Genomic DNA, 20770 nt, shown 5'->3' with positions numbered 1-20770 from the left:
AAAAAAAAAAGTGATAATAACCAATGTTGGTAAGGATGTACAGGATCTGGATCACTCAAACATTGCTGGTGGGAATGTAAACTGGTATAGCCACTCTGAAAAACAGTCTGTCATGTTCTTGTAAGACTAAAAATGTACTTACCATTTGGCCCAGCAATTGCACTCTTACACATTTATCCCTGAACAATGAAATTGTTCTCATACAGAAACTTGTACACAAATGTTTATAGTGGCTTCATTTGCCATAGCCAAAAAGTGGAAACAACCCAATTGTCCTTAATGGGTGAATGGTTAAATAAACTGTGGTTCATCCCCATTCCATAGAATACTATTAAGCTATAAAATGTAAAGAACTATCAATTCATGCAACAAGTGGATGAATCACAAGAGAATTAAGGCTGACTGGAAAGAAGTCAATCCCAAAGATTACATATATACATGATTCCATTTATAAAACGTTTTGAAAAGAAAAAAATTTACAAACGTAGAACAGAGTCAACGTTACCTGGAGTAGGGATGGGCAAGGAAGGGGAGGTGCACAGAAAGGAGATGAATATGGTCACACATGAACAACATGAGGGATTCCTACAGTGATGTTCTATACTTTGACTCTGGTAGTGAATACACAAATCTACACAGGTGATAATACTGTATAGTACTAAACACAAACACAAATGAAACTGGGCAAATCTGAATATGGTCAGTGAACTGTATATAGGCCAATATCCAAGTTGTGGTATTGCATAATTTTACAAGATGTTACCATGGTGGGGAAACTGGGTAAAGGTACAAGGATCTCTCTGTATTGTTTCTCACAACTGAATGTCTACAATTATCTTAAAAGTTTCATTTGAAAAACCAAACACTGTTAAAATAAAAAGGCAAGGCTGACTGAGTAGTTTCTTTTCAATGCATATATACCTGATGAAGAATTTGTGATATTAAAAACTCCTACAACCCAATATTAAATGATGTTATTTTTTAAATGGGCAAATGATCTGAACACTTAACCAAATGAGATTCAAGAATGACAAACACATAACAAGATAGTCAATGTCACAAATGTAAGAAAATATAAATTAAGGCCACAATGAGATGCCACTACACAGCCACCAGGATGACTAAAATTAAGGACTGATAATACTAAGTGTTGAGAGAGGATGTGGACCAACTGGAACACATCCCCAGAGGGAATGTAAAAATAGCACAGCCACTTTGGAAGAGACAGTTTGGCAGTTTCTTAAAGTTAAACATACACACTTACCATAGGACCCAGCAATCCCACTCCTAGGTATTTACCTAAGAGAAATGAAAACATATGTCCACACAAAGACTTGTACTCAAATATTCATAGCAGCTTTATTCATAATCACAAGAAGCTGGAAACAACCCAAACATCCATCTACCAGGTAATTTATAAACAAATTGTCATCTATCCACACATTGCACTACTAATCAATGATAAAAGAATTAATGTTACGTATACTGACATGGATAATCTCAAAAGTATTATATTAAGTGATTCAGCCAGCCAATAAAGGCTACAAACCCTATGATTCTACTTTTATGAATTTCTGGAAAAGGGAAAACTACAGTGACAAAAATAAAAAAATGAAAACAAAAAAAACCAGTGATTTCTGGCCAAAAGCCAATTCGTTGTAGGGAAAAAGTATTGACTACAAAGGGTCATAAAGGAACTTTTGGACTAATGGAAATATTCTAGATCATGACTGCAGTGAAGGATACACAACTATACACATTTAATAAAACTTATCAACTGCACCACTTGAAATCTGTTATATCAATACCTTGAAAATGTTAATTTGAATTTCTAGTAATACTCTAACAATAGTTTAGAACTTAGAGTGCATTTATCAGTTTAAACAGTTATGGTTAAAAGCATGTAAACCTAATATAAATCATTTACCCATTTTTATAAGTTATGAAAAATAAGAACAAAGCTATAATATCTTCTAATACTGTAATTTCTATTAACATGATATAATGTATAACTAAAATGATGTTACAATAAAAGAATCTTTTAAAAACATGGTATTTATTAATTGTGTGTGCAGGCATATACTCCACTTTGGTATCTGGCTTTTTGGAATTAAATAAAAATCATATATAAAAATAAAGACATACTTCATTTTGAGATCAATATAGTAAAACCTCTAACGATACAAAACACTATCCAAAAAAAGTTCACTGAAAAAAAGTAAAAGGAAAATTAACCTTATATGCAAATCTCTCAATCTCACACTTGGCAAATTTCATTTAATAATGACAGGCATTTTCCACTAAAGTCTAATGTAAAGGTAGACAAGTATGTAGAAAATGCAACCCTTGCCAAACTATTTCAGAATTCAAAATCTTCAAGCTTCCTAAGACTTTCTCCTACCAGCCCCTCTTCACCCCCTGTAGAAGTTTTACAACCTGGCCCCAAATTTCTCTGACACTCAGAGACAGTGCTCTGCAACCTTCACTTTAACTTGGGGCTACTGATCAACTGACTATGGTAGAAATGATGGTATAGTTCCTGGGCCCATAACCTTCCCTGACAACATCTACTTCCTGACTTTTGAGATGTTCACTGCCAAGCTAATAAGAATGTCCAGACTACAGAGAGATCAAATGTAGATGTTCCAGCTAAAGTCCCAACCAAGAACCACTATGATGATCCACCAGAAGTGAGTGAGGTGCCAGGTAAGGTAGCCTTTAAGATGACTCCACCACAGCCACCATTTATCTTTTTAACAAGATCCATAGGTTAATTACATGCACATTAAAGTTTGAGAAGCACTGATTTAGAATCGACAACACAGTAATATCATCTTTCATGTCAATGCTACAAATTTGAATGTAAAAAATCTTCTATTTCTTACTATTTGATAGAAGAGTATTTTGGGTCTCATACTTTTGTAAGAAATACAAGTTTTATACTTAGTATTACCCCCGTAGATATGTATAGACACTATTGATAACTTAAGCCAATATTCTGAATTAATATCTTAAGAAAGGACACAATCTAAACTCTAAAATAACTGATCAAATTGAGCACATTCAGAAAAAAACAAACAATTTGAGTACATTCAGCATTCACTGAAAGTGAACCTGTAGTCTATATTCTGTACAAGTAACTCTGGTCCTTTAATCACTGTCAAAGGTATAATATCCACTGGGACCCCTGGGTGGCTCAGCTGGTTAAGCACCCAACTTCAGCTCAGGTCATGATCTCGCATTTCATGAGCCCCACGTCAGGCTCTGTGCTGACAGCTCAGAGCCTGGAGCCTGCTTCGGATTCTAAGTATCCCTCTCTCTCTGCCCCTCCCTAGCTCTCACTCTGTCTCTGTCTCTCTCTTAAAAATAAACACTAAAAAAAATTTTTTAAAGTATTATTTCCACCTAATATACTTTGGTATAGTACCCAGAATAACCAAATAGACATTAATAAAATTTTTATGCAGGAAACTACTCTCAGGAAAGGATACTTGTCAATAACCAACTGGCTGGACAACACCATCAGTAGAAAGAGCTGGCTGCACCTGTGTACAGAATTACTAGGCAATAGAGAAGCAAATGAAGATCTAGGATATTCTTTGTCATCCACCCTGGTAACTCAAATATACAGCACACTCCTTTTCCTGTTCGTTCTGATCTGGCCTGCTCTGAGGGAAGTTTTATTTAGAAAGGGATCTGAAAGACACATATATAATAACTTTGGGAAGCAAAACTGCAATCTGAAGGGTGGCACTCCTAGAAACTAAACTCCACATTCTCTCTGCATCTCCTCACTGTATTATCTGTGCGTAAGAATATTTGTTCCATTAAAATGTAAGATCCTTTTAAACTCCTTTTTTATGCCCAATTCACCTCAATACCTTCTACAACTAATAATGACCAAGAAATTTAATACATTCCAAATAGGCATTATTAAATAAAGAAAAAACTCTATTCTGGAATAGCAACTACAACTTTCATACAATTGGGAAGGCAGGTTCATCACAGCAGCTTAATAAAAACCACACTACCGCAATAACAATTACTGAACTTTTATTTTGATCACAGAACTTCCAAATTGAATTTTCTGAAACAAATTCAAACAGTTAAAAAAAATCCCATGAGAGAAAAGTACAATGACATTTCATTTATCCAAACACAGACAAGGATTCTACTGTATGTGAAATTTCCAAATGAATGGAAATGCACCACTCTTTAAAATTTAAGATGTAAATCTTTCTTATGTTGATTATGTAACCTCTTGAAATACTATTTACAAATGTCTGAGGCTGGGGCGCCGGGATGGCTCATTCGGTTAAGCATTTGACTTCGGCTCAGGTCACAATCTCCCAGTTCATGGATTTGAGCCGGGCATCCAGCTCTGTGCTGACAGCTCAGAGCCTGGAGCCTGCTTTGATTCTGTGTCTCCCTCTCTCTCTCTCTGCCCCTCCCCTGCCTGCACTTGGTCTCTATCTTAAAAATAAACATTAAAAAAATTTTTTTAAATGTCTGAGGCTGTTTCAAAATGATGAGGAAATAAAAGAGTAGGAAGAATATAGATGAAACAAGATCATCCATGAATCTGTAATATTTGAAACTGAGTGATGGACACATGTGGATTCATTATTCTACTTCTGTATGTGTTTGAAAATTTTCATTTAAGAAAATTTATACTACAGCAGTCAAAACAATGTGGTACTGGTATAAGGCTAACCACAGACCAAAGGAATAAAAAATCCAGAAATAAATCCATTCATCCATGGTCAATGGACTTGACAGCAGTGCCAACACCAATCAACAGTCAAAGAAATAGTCTCTTCAACAAACGATACTAGGTCTAGATGTTCACATATAAAAGATGTTGAACCTCTAATTCACATCATATACAAAAATTGACTGAAAATGGGTTAAAGACATAAATTTAAGTGCTAAAACATAAAATTCTTAAGAAAACATAAAAGTGAATCTTGATGGCCTTCGACTTGGCAATAAGATTCTTAGCTACAATACCAAAGGTACAAGCAACAACAGCCAAAAAAAGAAGTTGGACTTCATCAAAATTAAAATTTTTTGTAAAAGGGACACTATCAAGACAATGAAAACAGCCCATATAATGGAAGAAAATATTTACAAATCATACATCTGATAAAGGTCAAGTATCCAGAATATATACAGAATTCTTAAAACTCGACCTTAAAAAAACAATTTAAAAATGAGTAAAGGACTTACACAGACTTTTTCCAAGGACATGCAAATGGATAGTGAATACATATGTGAATACACTGTGAATACATGTGAATACAGCATTAGTAACCAGGGAAATGCAAATCAAAACTAGGATGGGACACCATTTCACAACTACTAGGGACACCATTTCACAACTACTAAGATGATTATTAAACATAAAAACAAAGGCCAAGATACGAAGAAATTAGAACCCTTTCACACTGCTGGCAGAAATGTAAAATGGTGCAGCCACTATAAAAAGTTTGGTGATTCCTCCAACATTTTCCACAAAACTAGAATTAATACTAAAATGTATATGGAACCACAAAAGACCACAAACAGCCAAAGCAAACTTGGGTGGGGGAGGGGAGAGAGGGGGCATGGGCAGGAGAGATATATCACAATCCCTGATTTCATGATATACTACAAAGCTGTAGTAATAAAAACAGTATGAAACTGGCACAATAATAGACATGGGTCAATGGAACAGAATGGAAAGCCCAAAAGTAACATTTATATGGCCAATTAAATTATGACAAAGGAGGCAAGAATCTCTTCAATAAATGGTGCTAGGAAACCTGGACAGCTACATGTAAAAGAATGACACTGGACCAATTTTTTTTTTTTAAGTTTATGTATTTTGAGAGAGTGAGCGAGCAAACAAGGTAGGGGCAGAGAGAGATCTGGGGAGAGAGAGAGAATCCCAAGCAGGCCCTGAACTGTCAGCACGGAGCCCAAAGTGGGGCTTGAACTCATGAACCATGAGATCATGACCTAAGCCAAAGTCAAGTCAGACGCTTAACCAACTGAGCCAACCAGGCACCCCTGGACTGCTTCCTAACACCATACACAAAAATAAACTCAAAATAGATTAAAGACCTAAATGTAAGACCTAAAAACATAAAATTCCTAGAAGATAACACAGGTAGTAATTTCTCTAACATAAGCTATAACATTTATCTAGATATGTCTCCTCTAAGGCAAAGAAAATAAAAGCAAAAATAAACTACTGGGACTATATCTAAATAAAAAAAACTTGTGTGTAGTAAAGGAAACCCATCAACAAAACCAAAAGAAAACCTCCTGAATGGAAGAAGATATTTGCAAATAACATATCCAATAAGGGATTAATATCCAAAATAAACACAGAACCTCTACAACCCCTCAAATAATCCGTTAAAAATGGGCAGAGAACCTGAATAGACATTCTTCCAAATACATATAAAGGGTCATCAGAAACATGAAAACATGCTCAACATCACTCATCTGCAGGCAAATGCAAATCAAAACCACAATGAGTTATCACCTTACAACCGTTCAGAATGGCTAGTATCAAAAACAGTAGAAGTAAGTGTTGGCAAGGATGAGGAGAAAAAGGAACTTTTGTGCCCAGCTGGTAGGAACGTAAATTGGTACAGCCACTGTGGAAAACAATATGGAGGTTCCTCAAAAAATTAAAAATAGAAATAAAATATGATCCAGTAATTTCACTACTGGATATTTACCCAAATAAAACGATTAACACTAATTCAAAAAGATACATGCACCAATGTTTACTGCAACATTACTTACAATGGCCAAGATATGGAAGCAATCCAAGTATCCATCGATAGACAAATGGATAAGGAAGTTGTGGTGTACATATACAATGAAATTATGCAGCCATTAAAAAAAAGGATGAGATCTTGCCATTTGTGACAACATGGATGGACCCAGAGGGTACTATGTTAGGTGAAAAAAGTTAGATTGAGAGACAAATACCATATGATTTCACTCATGTGGAATCTAAAAAAAAAAAAAAAAAAAAAAACATAAACAAAACGCAGAATTAGGGGCACCTGGGTGGCTGAGTCGGTTAAGTATCAGACTTCAGCTCAGGTCATGATCTCGTGGTTTGTGGGTATGAGCCCCACATTGGGCCCTGTGCTGACAGCTCAGAGCCTGGAGCCTGCTTCAGACTGTGTCTCCCTCTCTCTCTCTCTCCGCTCCTCCCCGGCTTGTGCTCTTTCTCTCAAAACTCAATGAACGTTAAAAAAAAATTTTTTTTAAAAAAAGCAGAATTAGACTTATAAATATGGAGAACTGATGCTTGCCAGAGGGGAGGGGATAGGCACAATGGATGAAGGGGAGTGGGAAATACAGGCTTCCAGTTATGGAATGAATAATATAGTCAGTGATATTGTAATAGCATTGTATGGTGTTGGATGGTAGCTACACCTCTGGTGAACATAGCACAATGTATAAACTTCTCCAAACACTATGTTGTACACCCGAAACTAATGTATCATTGTGCATCAACTATACTCAAAAAAAAAAAAAAAAAAGTTTGGTGGTTCCTCAAAACATTAAACATAGAATTACCATATACCCACCAATTCCACCCCTAGGTATATACTCAAGAGAACTGAATACAGGGACTCAAACACCTGTACATAAATGTTCATAGCAGCACTTTTCACAACAGCCAAAAGGTGCAAACAATCAAAAATGTTCATCACTGGATAAACGGATGAACATTATTTGGCATACATATACAAAATGAAATTATTCAGCTATAAAAACAAAATGAAGTACAGACACATTCTACGACATGGATGAACCTCCAAAACATTATGCTAAGTAAAAGAGTCCAGACACAAAAGGTCATATGTGGTATAATTCCATTACATGAAATATCCAGAACAGGTCAATCAAAAGACATAAAGTGGATTAGTTGTTGGTTGCCAGGAGCTCAGAGGAGGGGGAAATGGGGAGTGAATGCTTAATGGGCACAGATTTCCTTTGAAGGTGCTAAAACATTTTGGAATTAGAAGAAATAGCAAAACGTTGTGAATGTATTAACTGCTACAGAATTACATTATTTAAAATGGTCAGGGTACCCAGGTAGCTCAGTTGGTTAAGCATCCAACCTTGGATCATGTCATGATCTCACTGTTCGTGAGTTCAAGCCCATGTTGGGCTCTGTGCTGACAGCTCAGAACCTGGAATCTGCTTGAGTTCTGTGCATGTGTGTGTCTCTCTCTGCCCCTCCCCCAATGGCTTGCTCTCGCTCGCTCGCTCTCTCTCTCAAAAAAAAGAAATGAAACATTAAAAATAAAATTAAGTTAAAATGATCAGTTTCATGTTATGTGAATTTCACCTCAAAAAGACTTCACAATACTGATTACATATTTCATATTAACCCAACTAAGAGTGAATTAATATAACAACACTCTATTCCTCTTTCAGTAGTATTAAGTTTGCAGGCTTTCAAAACGATTTTGTCCTTAAACCAAACAGGACAGAATGCAGTTACCACTTATCAGTTTAATAATTCCTTTCAATTCTAAATACCAAGAGACTGAGATAACCAAATTTTGAGAATTCTAAATAAGTTCAAAATGAGAACATGAAGAGAAAATCTACACAAGAAAAAAAAATTTTTAGCCAGATACGTATAACACAAGTGTGAACTTAAAAAATTATGAGCTATACCACTATGAAATGCAGTGTAAACCTTGAACAAACTGTGAAAAGCCACTGTGCAGCTAGAAATTTGACATATGGACTGAATATTAAATATTAGAGGATTTGTGTTAATTGCACTAGGTGGGATAAGGGTATTGTGGTTATATAAAAAAAACATTCAGGGAGAAATGTCAAGATATTAATAAAATACATGACAAAAACGGAGACAAAATTCTATTTACAATTAAATCTAGGTGATAAGTATATGGGGTTCATTATATTATTCCTTCAACTTTTCTGTGTGCTTGCAATTTTTATATTAGAAGTTAAACTTCTATATTTAAAACAATTACAGGGGCACCTGAGTGGCTCAGTCGGTTAAGAGTCTGACTCTTGATTTAAGCTCAGGTCATGACCTGAGCATCATGAGATCAAGGGCCACATCAGGCTCATGCGGAGCATAGAGGTTGCTTAAGATTCTCTCTCCCCCTCTCTCTGCTCCTCCCCACCCCCACTCATGTGCCCTCCTTCCCACTCTCTTTCTAAAATAAGTAAAATAAAAATTAAAAAATGAGTAAAAATAAAATTTAAAAATTACAAGCTTGCATAAACAAAAGGTAAACTTTGGAATGAATAGGGCACCTATTACTTTGTCTCATAATTTTGGAGTTTGGAAAGGTAATGCCTTCCCAACATTTCATTCCTTTAAGACTTTGTTAATTATTAATGTGTCTAAAAAAAGAAATTGGTTTTCATTATTTTGAGTTTAGAGCAAATTAAATTCTTGAGAACTGAAAATCCACCAAGTACATACCTTTTTTTCTAGGTTCAGTCTTGACAAGTCATGCATTTAAGTAATATCTAAACTTAAGTAAAATGTCACTGACCTGGACTGAAGGATTATAAATTAAAATGAAAATATGAGATAACAGCACAACTGTCCCTGTACTGTTTTACACAGCATTAAATACTATCTATATGCAAGGTAAAATTTCAAATCTAACCATGTAAAAAAAAATAGAAATAGCATGTACAAGTTCCAACCTAGAATAAGAGGGAAAAAAACAGAAATAAAGCATGGCAGAAGTGGCACAAACGAAAACAAAATCGATGGCTGAAATAAAGTCAAATCTATCATTAATACAAGCAATATAAGTGACTTTAAATCCTTAAAGATAGGCTGTCAAATTCTATTATAAAAATTCAATGTTACGCTGTTTACCAAGACAGACCCAAAACAGCTATACAGAAAGGTTAAAAGGGAAAAGATGGAATACTCAACAAAACACTAGGAAACCAAATCCAAAAACATATAAAAGGGATTATACACCATGAGCAAGTGGGATCTATCCCAGGATTGCAAGGCTGATTCAACATAGAAAAATCAATTAACATAATCCAACATATGTGAATAGAAAAAAAGACAAAACCACATGATCGTCTCAGTAAATGAAGAAACAGCATTCAACAAAATCCAACACTCTCATGGTAAAAACTTTCTACAAATTAGAAACAGAATGGAAATTCCTCAATCTGAAAAAGGGCATCTAGGAAAAACACAGTTAACATCATACCAAATGGGTAAATACTGAAAGCTTTTCCCCCTAAGATAAGAAACAAGACAAGGATATCCACTCTCCCCATTTCTAGTCAACATTATACTGTAGAATCTAGCCAGAGCTTTAAGCAAGAACATTGGCAAGAAATAAGCCAAGAACATTTAGACTGGAAAAGGAGGAAACTATCTGAACTTGCAGATGACATGATCATGTCCACAGAATACACATACATACATACGTACACACAAACACACACACGTCAAAATATCATTAGAGCTAGTAAATGAGTTCAGTAAGATTACAGGACAGATCACTATACAAAAATTTTGTTTAAACTATGCACTAGTAATAAACAATCTGAAAATGAACTTAAAATAATTCTACTTGCAATAGTGTAAAAAAGAATTAGATGCTTAAGAATACTTTTTTAAAGAACTGCAAATGTTGAACTCTGAAAACTAAAAAAAGAAAAAAATCACTGAGGGCATTCACTTTCGAATGTCCCCTCTCTGTAAAGAGAGCTTTCCTACTATTCTTCCTTTAAAAAAAAAAAACTTTTTAATGTTTATTTTATTTTTAAGAGACACAGAGCATGAGTGGGGGAGGGGCAGAGAGAGAGAGGGAGACCCAGAATCTGAAGCAGGCTCCAGGCTCTGAGCTGGCAGCACAGAGCCTGACGCGGGCTGGAACCCACAAACCGAGAGATCGTGACCTGGGCTGAAGTCGGACGCTCAACCGACTGAGCCACCCAAGCGCCCATATTATTCTTCCTTTCTAATCTTATATTCTAATAAACATTTGCCTGCTGCTGGCAAAAAAAAAAAAAAAAAAAATCACCGAAAGTAAAGACCTAAGTAAGTGGAAAGACATCCCACACTCATGGATCAAAAGGCATAATATTGACAATACTCCCAAAATTGATCTACAAATGAAATGCAATCCCACTCAAAATCCCAACTACCTTTCTTTCTTGTTGCAGAAATTGAGAAGTGACCCTAACATCTGTATGGAAAAGTAAGGAACACACAATAGCTAAAACAATCTCAAAAACAAGTTAGAAACATCACACTTTCCAATTTCTAAACTTACTACAAAACTAATGCAATCAGGAGAGTGTGGTACTGCCATAAGGACACAAAGATCGAGAGAACAGTATTGAGTCCAGAAATAAACCCCTACACATATGGCCAATTGATTTCAACAAGGAATTAGAGAGAGAATAGTCTTTAACAAATGGTGCTGGGACAACTAAATATTCACAGGCAAAAAATTAAGCTGGACTCCCACCTCACACTTAATAAAATGTAACTCAAAATAGCTCAAAAGCCTAAATGTAAGAGCTAAAACTACAAAGCTACAAGAAAAAAAAAAAAGAAACAGTAAATCTTCACGCCTTTGGATTTGGTAACAGTTTCTTAGATCTAACACCAAAAGTACACGTAACCGAAGACAAAATAGATAAATCAGACTTCATGAAAATTAGGAACTTTTTTGCTACAAAGGACAACGTCAAGAAAATGAAACAACAGGGGCACCTGCTGGCTCAGTCAGTAGAGCACGTGACTCTTGATCTCAGGGCTGTGAGTCTGAGCCCCACATTGGGTGCAGACATTACTTAAAACTCAAAAAAAAAAAAAAAAAAAAAAAACCCAGAAAGTGAAACAACCACCTCCTAAGGCAGAAAATAACCCACAGAATGGGGACAAAATATTTGCAAATCATATCTCACTAAGGATTTGCATTTAGAATATATAAATAACTTATATTCCTCAACAATAAAGAAATCAATTTAAAAATAGGCAAAGGATCGGAATAGAAAGTTCTCCAAACAAGATATACAAAGATCCAAAAAGCACATGAGGACATACTCAAAATCTTAAGCTCTCATGGAATGCAAACCAAAATCCCAGTAAGACACCACTTCTCACACCTACTAGAATGGCTATAAATCAAAAAGTGAGAAGATAGAAAGTGCTGATGAAGAGATGTAGATTCTTTTGGAATTCTTTTCTTATAAACATTTTTTTAAATATTTGTTTATTTTTGCGGCACCTGGGTGGCTCAGTCGGTTAAATGTCCAACTTTGGCTCAGGTCATGATCTCACAGTTCATGGGTTTGAGCCCGGCATTGGGTTCTGTGCTGACATGACAGCTCAGAGCCTGGAGCCCGCTTCAGATTCTGTGTCTCCCACTGTCTCTGCCCCCTCCCCGGCTTGCACTCAATCTCTCTCTCTCTCTCATAAATAAATAAATAAATAAATAAATAAATAAATAAATAAATAAATAAATTTTAGTGTTTATTTTTAAACACTCTCAAAAATAAACACTAAATATATACATATATATAAATATATACTTATTTATTTTTGAGAGAGAGAGAGTGTGAATGAGGTAGGGGCAGAGAAAGGGAGACAGAGAATCCCAAGCAGGCTCCTTCCTGTCAGCACAGAGCCCTCCCTACATGAGACTCATATCCACCAACTGTGAGATCACAACCTGAGCCAAAATCAAGAGTCAGATGCCTGGCTGAGCCACCCAGAGACCCCAAGAAACTGGAAATCTTCTACATGGTTGATTGGAATGTAAAATGGAGCAGCAGCTTTGGCAGCTCCTGAAGAAGTTAAATACAGAGTCACCCTATGACCCAACAATTTCACTCCTAGGTATAAACACCAAAGCACTGAAAACATATGTCCACACAAAAACTTGTACAGGTATTTTTATAGCAGTATGATTCATAATAGCCAACAAGTAGCACCCCAAGGTCCATCAAGCGATGAACAGGAAAATAAAATGTAGTATATTCATATAATTGAATTTTAGAACACATGATTCTAGCCTTAGAAGAAATGCCAACCACAATGTCATCAGTCTTATCTATCAGCTTCACAAAAGCTCAGTACCTGAAACCTAATGACATAAATCTGAATTAAAACAGTACTCAATTTGGGGCGCCTAGATGGCTCAGTCAACTGAGCATCAGACTCTTGACTTTGGCTCAGGTCATGATCCCAGGGTCATGGGATCCATGTTCAGCACAGAGCCTGCTTAAGATTCTCTCTCTCTCCCCCTCTGCCCCTCTCCCTTGCTTATAAAATAACAACAACAACAACAACAAAACCAACAGTGCTCAATTGTATTTTTAGGGACTGCTATCCAAAGTTTATGGTTTGAATAAAGTTTCAGAAACAGAAAAGCCACATATTTTAGACCTCAGTGGAAAGTACATGTCTATCACCAATGTACTTGGTGTACACTTGGTGTATCACCAATGTAATTGGTTTTCCTAATTATTCTAAAAAATTCTAAAATTCTAAATTTTCTAATTCTAAAAATTCTAAAAAATTCTTAAAAAAATTATTCTAAAAAATGACTGCTACCTGGGTGAAAAATAGGGATTTCTCTTAAAGAACATACCTGAAATTTTACATACCATGTCTGAAACAGGAAGGACTGAAACATTAAATCATCATTGTTTTCACTTTAAACATACAGGCTAAGAGAAAAGCAATTATGTAATTGGTTGATAGACAAAGAAATTCTTTAAAGAAATTTTGGCACTGATTAACCTATAGACAATGGCTGTCGTTCTTCTATTCTCCTTTTTTGAGTCCTTAATCTTTAATAGTTGCTTCACCAATAAAGACCCTATGAAGATATTAATTTTTCATTGGAAAGTCTGTATTTTGGAATATCAAGATTTCTTAAATCAGCTAGGACAGCACAGTGAAAAGCCACAGGTTCTGGGGTCAGAGTCTACCTACCAGCTGAAAGACTCTAACCACAAACATATTTTTACGTTAAATCCCACTTTCCCCTTATCTGTATTTACATAATAGTTCTTGAATCTCTATACGTTTCCCTTCCTCCTAGATTCTCAAACTAGTTACAATGTGGTTATTGGTTCTAAATTAAGTTCTTTCGTTAAAGTTACATAAATATGTGGTTACTGCTAGGGCAAGCTGGGTTACTATGATTATTTCAATACTGTTTTAATAAGGGTTCAAAATACCTGTGTATTTTGTACTATAATTTCTCAACAGTTCATATTTGTCACAGAGCATAAATTAGAATGGGAGAGGAAAAGAAGTCATTTGAATGCTGCTGCAATGTAATCCTCTCCCTGTTCTCCCCCTTTTCACTATTTACATATTATCACAAATTAATAACCTAACCACAACTTAGGCCTCACCTTTTACACTATTTCTAGTAACAAAGTTCAGTGAGTTGGTCAGACACAAGATAACCATCTTAAAAGTTTTCTTATTAAACAAAAAAGAAAAATTACATAAACAGCAACCAAACTGTTAAGATATCTAGGAATAAGCCAAACAAGAAATATCCTAAAGACTCAAATAAAAAAAAAATAAAATTTTACTCATCTACAATTAACCAAATAGAGAAGCATGTCTTATCAGCAATTTGTTTACCACGTTATTTCGATCACCTAGGACAATACCTGGCACTTAAGTGATTAGGCAGACAATACATTTCTTGAATGAGATAATTCAATATCACAAAGATGTCAAGTATACTAAATAATCCAAAAACTTAATGGAACTTAGAATTAAAACCAATCCCAAAAGATTTGTAATAGACCTTGATAAGTTCACCTACTGCATAAAAAAAAAAAAAAAAAAAAAATCATAAGAGCATGAACATGACCACAGATGTCTTAAGTTGTCTTTGAGCAGTTCTCAAACATTTCTATCATCTGTTAAAAAAAAACACTAATGATGGTCCAACAGCTTAGAAAATGTCTCACACATGCCCAAATCTAGTTTAGGAATCCCTAAATCAGCTGTTCTCAAAGTAGTCCCCAAGACCTGTTCAGTGGGGTCTAAACTAATTCAAGAGATCAAATCTATTTTCAAAATAATACTAAGAAGCTATTACACTTCTTTATTCTCATTTTCTTACAACTGTAAGGTGGAGTTTTCAGGAGGCCACATGACGTGTGATACTGCTCCAAGAATGAATGCACAAACATATGAGAATCAAGTTCTCTTCTAAGCCAGACAGTAAGGAAATTTGCAAATATGTTTGATACTGTCCTTTCATTACTTTTTGAAAATGATTACTTAACGCTACTTATGTTAATATATAATGTGTTCACTAGTTTTTTCTTTAAGATTTTAGTTTTTTAAGTAAACTCTTTGCCAAGGTGGGGCTCAAACTTATGACCTCAAAGATCAAGAGTATCATGCTTGGTGGCTCAGTCAGTTAAGCGTCTGGCTCTTGATTCTGCTCAGGTAGTGATCTCAGGGTTCGTGAGATCATGCCCCACATTGGGCTCTGTGCTGACAGAGTGGATGGAGTTGGCTTGGATTCTCTGTCTCCCTCTCTGCCCTCCCCAGTTCACATTCTATAAAAATAAATAAACATTAAAAATAAAAAAGAGTCCTACCAACTGAACCAGCCAGGCACCCCGAGTTTTATTTTTAAATTAATAACAACTATTTTAAGAACTTTTAATTTGTAATACAGTTAAGTATTGATAGATATAACCCACATAAAAACGTTTTTAGTTCCTTAGGAAGTTAAGAATGTAAAGGGGTACTAGGACCAAAAAGTTTGAGAACTGCTGTTCTGCCCTAACCACTGCCACTCAGTTCTTCAGCTAAACAATGCTTTGCCTGCCTTACAGATCAAATCCAAGAAGGAAAGAAACTTAAATAAAGCACAATTAGTAGGCAAGCAACATCAAAAATAGCTGCATCAGCTCTCCAGAGATCACCACTATAGAAGGCTAAAGTTATTACAAGCTAACAACAAAAGTTTATCATCTGCTTTCTCATTCATGTATGGCAAACTATGACAAATGTCACGTATCAATTTCCTAAAGTATCAGTAAGGGAACAAGGTAAGCCAATAGAACTCTTGGATTATACATCTTTTTTATGATCAAATATATGAAAACACAAGGTTTTTAAAATTTTTTAATGTTTATTTATTTTTGAGAGGAGGGGGGAGGGGCAGAGAGAGGGAGACACAGAATCCCAAGCAGGCTACAGGCTCTGAGCTGTCAGCATAGCTGGACATAGTGCTGGAACCCACGAACTGTGAGATCATAACCTGAGCTGAAGTCAGACGATTAACCAACTGAGCCGCCCAGGAGATAAGAAGGTTTTGTTTTATTTTGTTTTACTAATTTAAGTATATACAGATGAGAAATAAATGCCTTTGTTGAACTAGACTATTTGGACTACTTGTTACTTGGTTTACTCCCTCTCTAGGCAGCTCTAGAGTATCTTATATACTCGGAGCTCCTTCTGAGCAGGTTCCTTAAGCAGATAACCATGTTTTCTACCACAGGGGAGGGACCCTGCTACCCTGATCATACCTGATTGACTAGGATAAATGTCTGACATTAGAACATTCCTAAAGGTGAGGAAACTATCTCAAAGACAGCCAGAACTCCCATGAAAACAGGGAAATTGCCAGTAATAACAGGAATATTACCTGAGTTAAAACAACAAATAGTGGAGTCACTATACTGGCAAATTTACTGGTGTAGAGAATCACAGCAAGAAATAACCTGATGGTGAACATACCCTAGAACTCTACGGAATCCTGAAAGACTTTCTAGCTCCTGAATGACATCCCCACCGCCATATCTGATGCTGGGATAGATGAAATAATTATCTTCCTTCTCTCTGTATCCCCCCCCCGTTTTTTTTTTTTTTTGCAGGGAAGGTAATTAATACTACTAATGTGACACATCAACTCCCTTATAATCTGAAATTTATAACTACCACACTTAAGGGGATCAAACAAACAAAAAAGGGACCAGAATGAAGAAACAGAGGCTAACTATGAAAAACTAAATAATTTAGATCCTTTTTCTTTACACACATCCATAAGAAAATCAATTGTATTGTGTAAATGGAAAAAGTACGACGTCACTAGAACACACAAGATCCCATAAGGTCCCATTACATAAACTGAGGACTGTGAGAATTATGAGCATATTGGCCTTGGGACGCCTGGGTAGCTCAGTCAGTTAAACGTCTAACTCTTGATTTTGGCCCAGGTAATGATCTCATGGTTTGTGAGTTCAAGCCCCATATGGGACTCCGCTCTGATAGCAAGGAGCCTGCTTGGGATTCTGTCTCCCTTGCTCTCTGCCCCTCCCTCCCTCTTCTCTCCCCCTGCCTCCCTCCCTCCCTCTTTCAAAAATAAATTAACATTAAAAAAAAAAAATACTGGCCTTATGTTTTGTATGATTTATAGATATTGAATCCTAGCCCTTATCTCATCAAGAGTTTTTCCAGTTGGGGCACCTAGGTGGCTCAGTCAGTTAAGCATCCGACTTCAGCCCAGGTCAATGTCTTGGGTTCACAAGTTCGAACCCCGCATCAGGCTCTCTGCTGTCAGTGGAGCCCTCTTCAGATCCTCTGTCTCCTTCTCTCAGTCTGCCTCTTCCCCCATTGGCTCTCTCTCTCAAAAATAAACAAACATTACAGAAAATTTACACTAAAAAAAAAAAGTTTATCCAGTCAATTGAAAAAAAGCAGGAAAACTTGAATACCTTAACAAAATCTCATTCTCAGAATTACCCAAGCTGTAAAATCTTAGAACTTAGTTTTTGAACAAAAGTCAGTCACTGGTAAGATAACATGCGACTCAAATAAAATCAGACACTCAGATGAAATAAAACCTAATTTTAAATGAACATTGAGTGACTGAGAAATTAAAATAAGGATTAAACATAAAGAAGTAAGAATTAAAACCAGTATTCTCTCTGTTCTTTCCAAAACCTGAAAAGTGACTCAATGCCCTATCTTGATTAACTAGTAAGCAGCTGCTCATTTCTCACCCAGTTCTACCTGGCCAGAAACATTTTCAATTTAGCATGGCTTGAAAGGGAAGGGCAGGTGGAATGAATATAAAATCATTAAAAGTGGGGATTTTTATACAAGAGTAAAACCAGACAAATATCTTATTTTACACAAACAAGAACGTTAATCCTAACAGAGGGCTCTCTCCTTCTAGACCTGCTTCCCAGTCTGTTTTTCTCTCTTTTACAAATATTCAAAATATCCTTGAAAAAAACAGTATTCAACATACAGAAGGTCAAAGCAAACTAATTCACAAGTAGTGGAACTTCTCTGGTCCCCGCCTCCCCGCAAGTATCTTCCCAGTCCCTCCTTTCCACTAAAATATCTTACGTGAAATGCCAAAGTAAAAAGGCCAAGCAGTTCTGGTCCAAGGGGGACCTCTGCAAAACCCTGGGATTTCTTACATTATTATCTGAAAGGCATTTAAGCAAAGGAGGCCATGAAACATTGGGGGTGGGGGGGAGGACTTAATACTAGCACATGAGAAAATAAAATTTTCAATTACATTGACTTCACTTTCCCTTCAAAATGAGCCAAAATATAAGACAACAGATTAGTCTGGGGCTGGGGGGGCGAGGAACCAGTAGTAGCATTCCTCCTATACTTCCAAACCAATCATTTAACAAGAGGCTCCGGTGTTTGCACTTTAAACTTTACATCACTCATGAAAATCTTTATAATCAGTAACACTTTTTTTCTAAAAACACACAAACAAGTGTCTCCCCTATGAATAGCTTTTTTCCATTATGAAAGAACTTAAAAAGTAAAGGATTAACATACATGTATTTTTTTTTAATTTAAAGGACTTCTGTAATCCTGAACCAAGCAAACCAATTGAGAAAAAAAAAAAAAAAAAACTTTTTAAATAAGACAGTGGACAGCTGAGTGGATACTCCACTTAATATTCCCTAGACTTGATGATAAAATTGGGTTTTTTTTCCCCTCAAGTATTTATCTTTCAGATACACTTGAAAGATTTACACATGAAAGGATTGAAATGGCTTTAAAACATCCAGCAGGTGGATAAAACAGAAATGGTCATGTAATAACCATGGGTAATTGGTACACAAAGCTTTATTATACTCATCTATTTCTTCCACACGGTTGAAGAAAAAATGCAGCCTATGCGTCAAAACATCCGGCCAAAAGCAAAGAAATTTTTGTCCCACGAAATCACCCAGAATTCTGCTTATTTTCTCTAATTTACCTGGTTTGATTAGCAAGTTCTAGTCTGCAAGCCCAATTCCAAGATTCACCTTGATGTCTTTCAATTCCACTCATCAGCTAGGTGACTACTAGGTAACTGTCAGGTGAGCACACAACCCAGAATTCCAAATTATAATTAGTAATCTTATTTTAACTTCAAGACCTGATATCCATTTTTGAGTCAAAATGACTATTACAGATGGTTGTCATGGTTTTTGTTTGTTTTACCTTACTCTCCCCCTAATCTCTGAACTAGTTTGGTGAGTGGTATACAAAGCTGAAATATAACAGATGTTGTTCCCTCCCTGGGAGTAAACTTTGAGAAGAGTGAAAGAATTCAATCGAATGTGACACACAGAAATGTTGCAAAAATTTCGGGGTAGGTAGCTTTATGATATATCCTTACACTCCCTCCCCCCAAAAACCTTTTAAGTGGTTAGAAAGGAGAGACCCGGGTTGGTTGGTTTTGTCTCCTCCCCAGTTTTTAGGGGGAGGTGCTTAGAGAGCAAAGAAATGACCAAAAGACAGGCCGGAAGAAGGAAAGCTTTGAAAAGCACGGAATCTGGACAACCAGCCCTTAAATAATTGAGACCTGTCCCCAAATACAATAAAGGTTAAGAGGGAGTTACCTGTTAAACACCTCCGGGTAATTCCAACGCACCTGAGCGGCTCAGAGTTTAAAAAAAAAAAAAAAAAAAACTAGCTCTAGGTGCACATATTCGAACTCTCCTCTCCAAGTATTCATAGGTACAAAGGCACAGAAAGAACTCTTCCTCGCCGTCGCTAATAGTAGCGCCGCAAAAACAACTCTCTCGCCCTGGCCACGATGGCCGGGCCGTGTCCGGCCCAGAGAAGCGTCCTGAGCCCCTACCCCTGGGAACCCCGAAACCACTGCCCTGCTCCTGTGGCGGGAGACCCCTCTTTCCAGGCCGGGAGAGAAGTAGCCACGGGACCAAGTATCGACTGGAAGAACGCCGCCGAGGCCCTCCGCGCCCGCCCGGAACTGGGGTCTTGGCCCCGCGCCGCCCCATTCTGGGCTCAGGCCCGGGGCCCCGCGGTGCCGGTCGCGAGCCTCGCCCCCGGTCCACCCCGCGCCGGCGGAACCCGCGCGAACCCCTGAGCTGCGCCGGACGCCGCCGTGCAGACCCAGTCACTGGCTACCTGTCTTCGCTCTTGTTTTTCTGCTTCTTCCCCATCGTGTGTCAGCGGCGCTCGTAGTCCCAGCCCCTCTATTCGGTCTCTTACAGACCCAATGTCCCCCAGCCGACTTTGGTCTCTGTTCAGCTCCGTTCCCCTCGCGCTGCCGCCTCTCGCACCCGGCTCTCCACAGACCCGCGCACTGGGACAGGGCACATATGGTGTGAGCTCTGAGTGCGCAAGCGCATCGCCCAGCCGCCTCGGCGTGAGGACGCAGGGCGCGGCTCATCGAGAGCTGCGCTTTGGGTAGAGCGTCTCCAGTTCACCCGCCCCTCAGGCGGGAGCCCGAGCGCC

The 20770-nt window shown here is 37.2% G+C and overlaps 1 protein-coding gene across 2 annotated transcripts in view; it reads right to left on the bottom strand.

Moving 5' to 3' along the window:
* The window catches only part of EIF5B (eukaryotic translation initiation factor 5B), an 89337-nt gene extending 68617 nt beyond the window's left edge, over positions 1–20720 (bottom strand). Inside the window, exons 1-2 of one of the 2 annotated variants that reach the window (XM_058684403.1) lie at positions 20441–20720; positions 1265–1299 (exon numbers count right to left, since the gene is read on the bottom strand). In XM_058684403.1, the coding sequence (XP_058540386.1) occupies positions 1265–1299; positions 20441–20705 (300 nt within the window). In that variant the 5' untranslated portion in view covers positions 20706–20720. The remainder of the gene's footprint in view (positions 1–1264; positions 1300–20440) is intronic. The other variant, XM_058684404.1, reaches the window with a different exon arrangement.
* Between the last annotated feature and the right edge of the window lie 50 nt (positions 20721–20770).

The sequence above is a fragment of the Neofelis nebulosa genome, chromosome 9, assembly GCF_028018385.1.
Source record: "Neofelis nebulosa isolate mNeoNeb1 chromosome 9, mNeoNeb1.pri, whole genome shotgun sequence".
Lineage (NCBI taxonomy): Eukaryota > Metazoa > Chordata > Mammalia > Carnivora > Felidae > Neofelis > Neofelis nebulosa.
The sequence above is the reverse complement of the archived record's forward strand: the minus strand, read 5'-3'. Positions and strand labels throughout refer to the sequence as shown.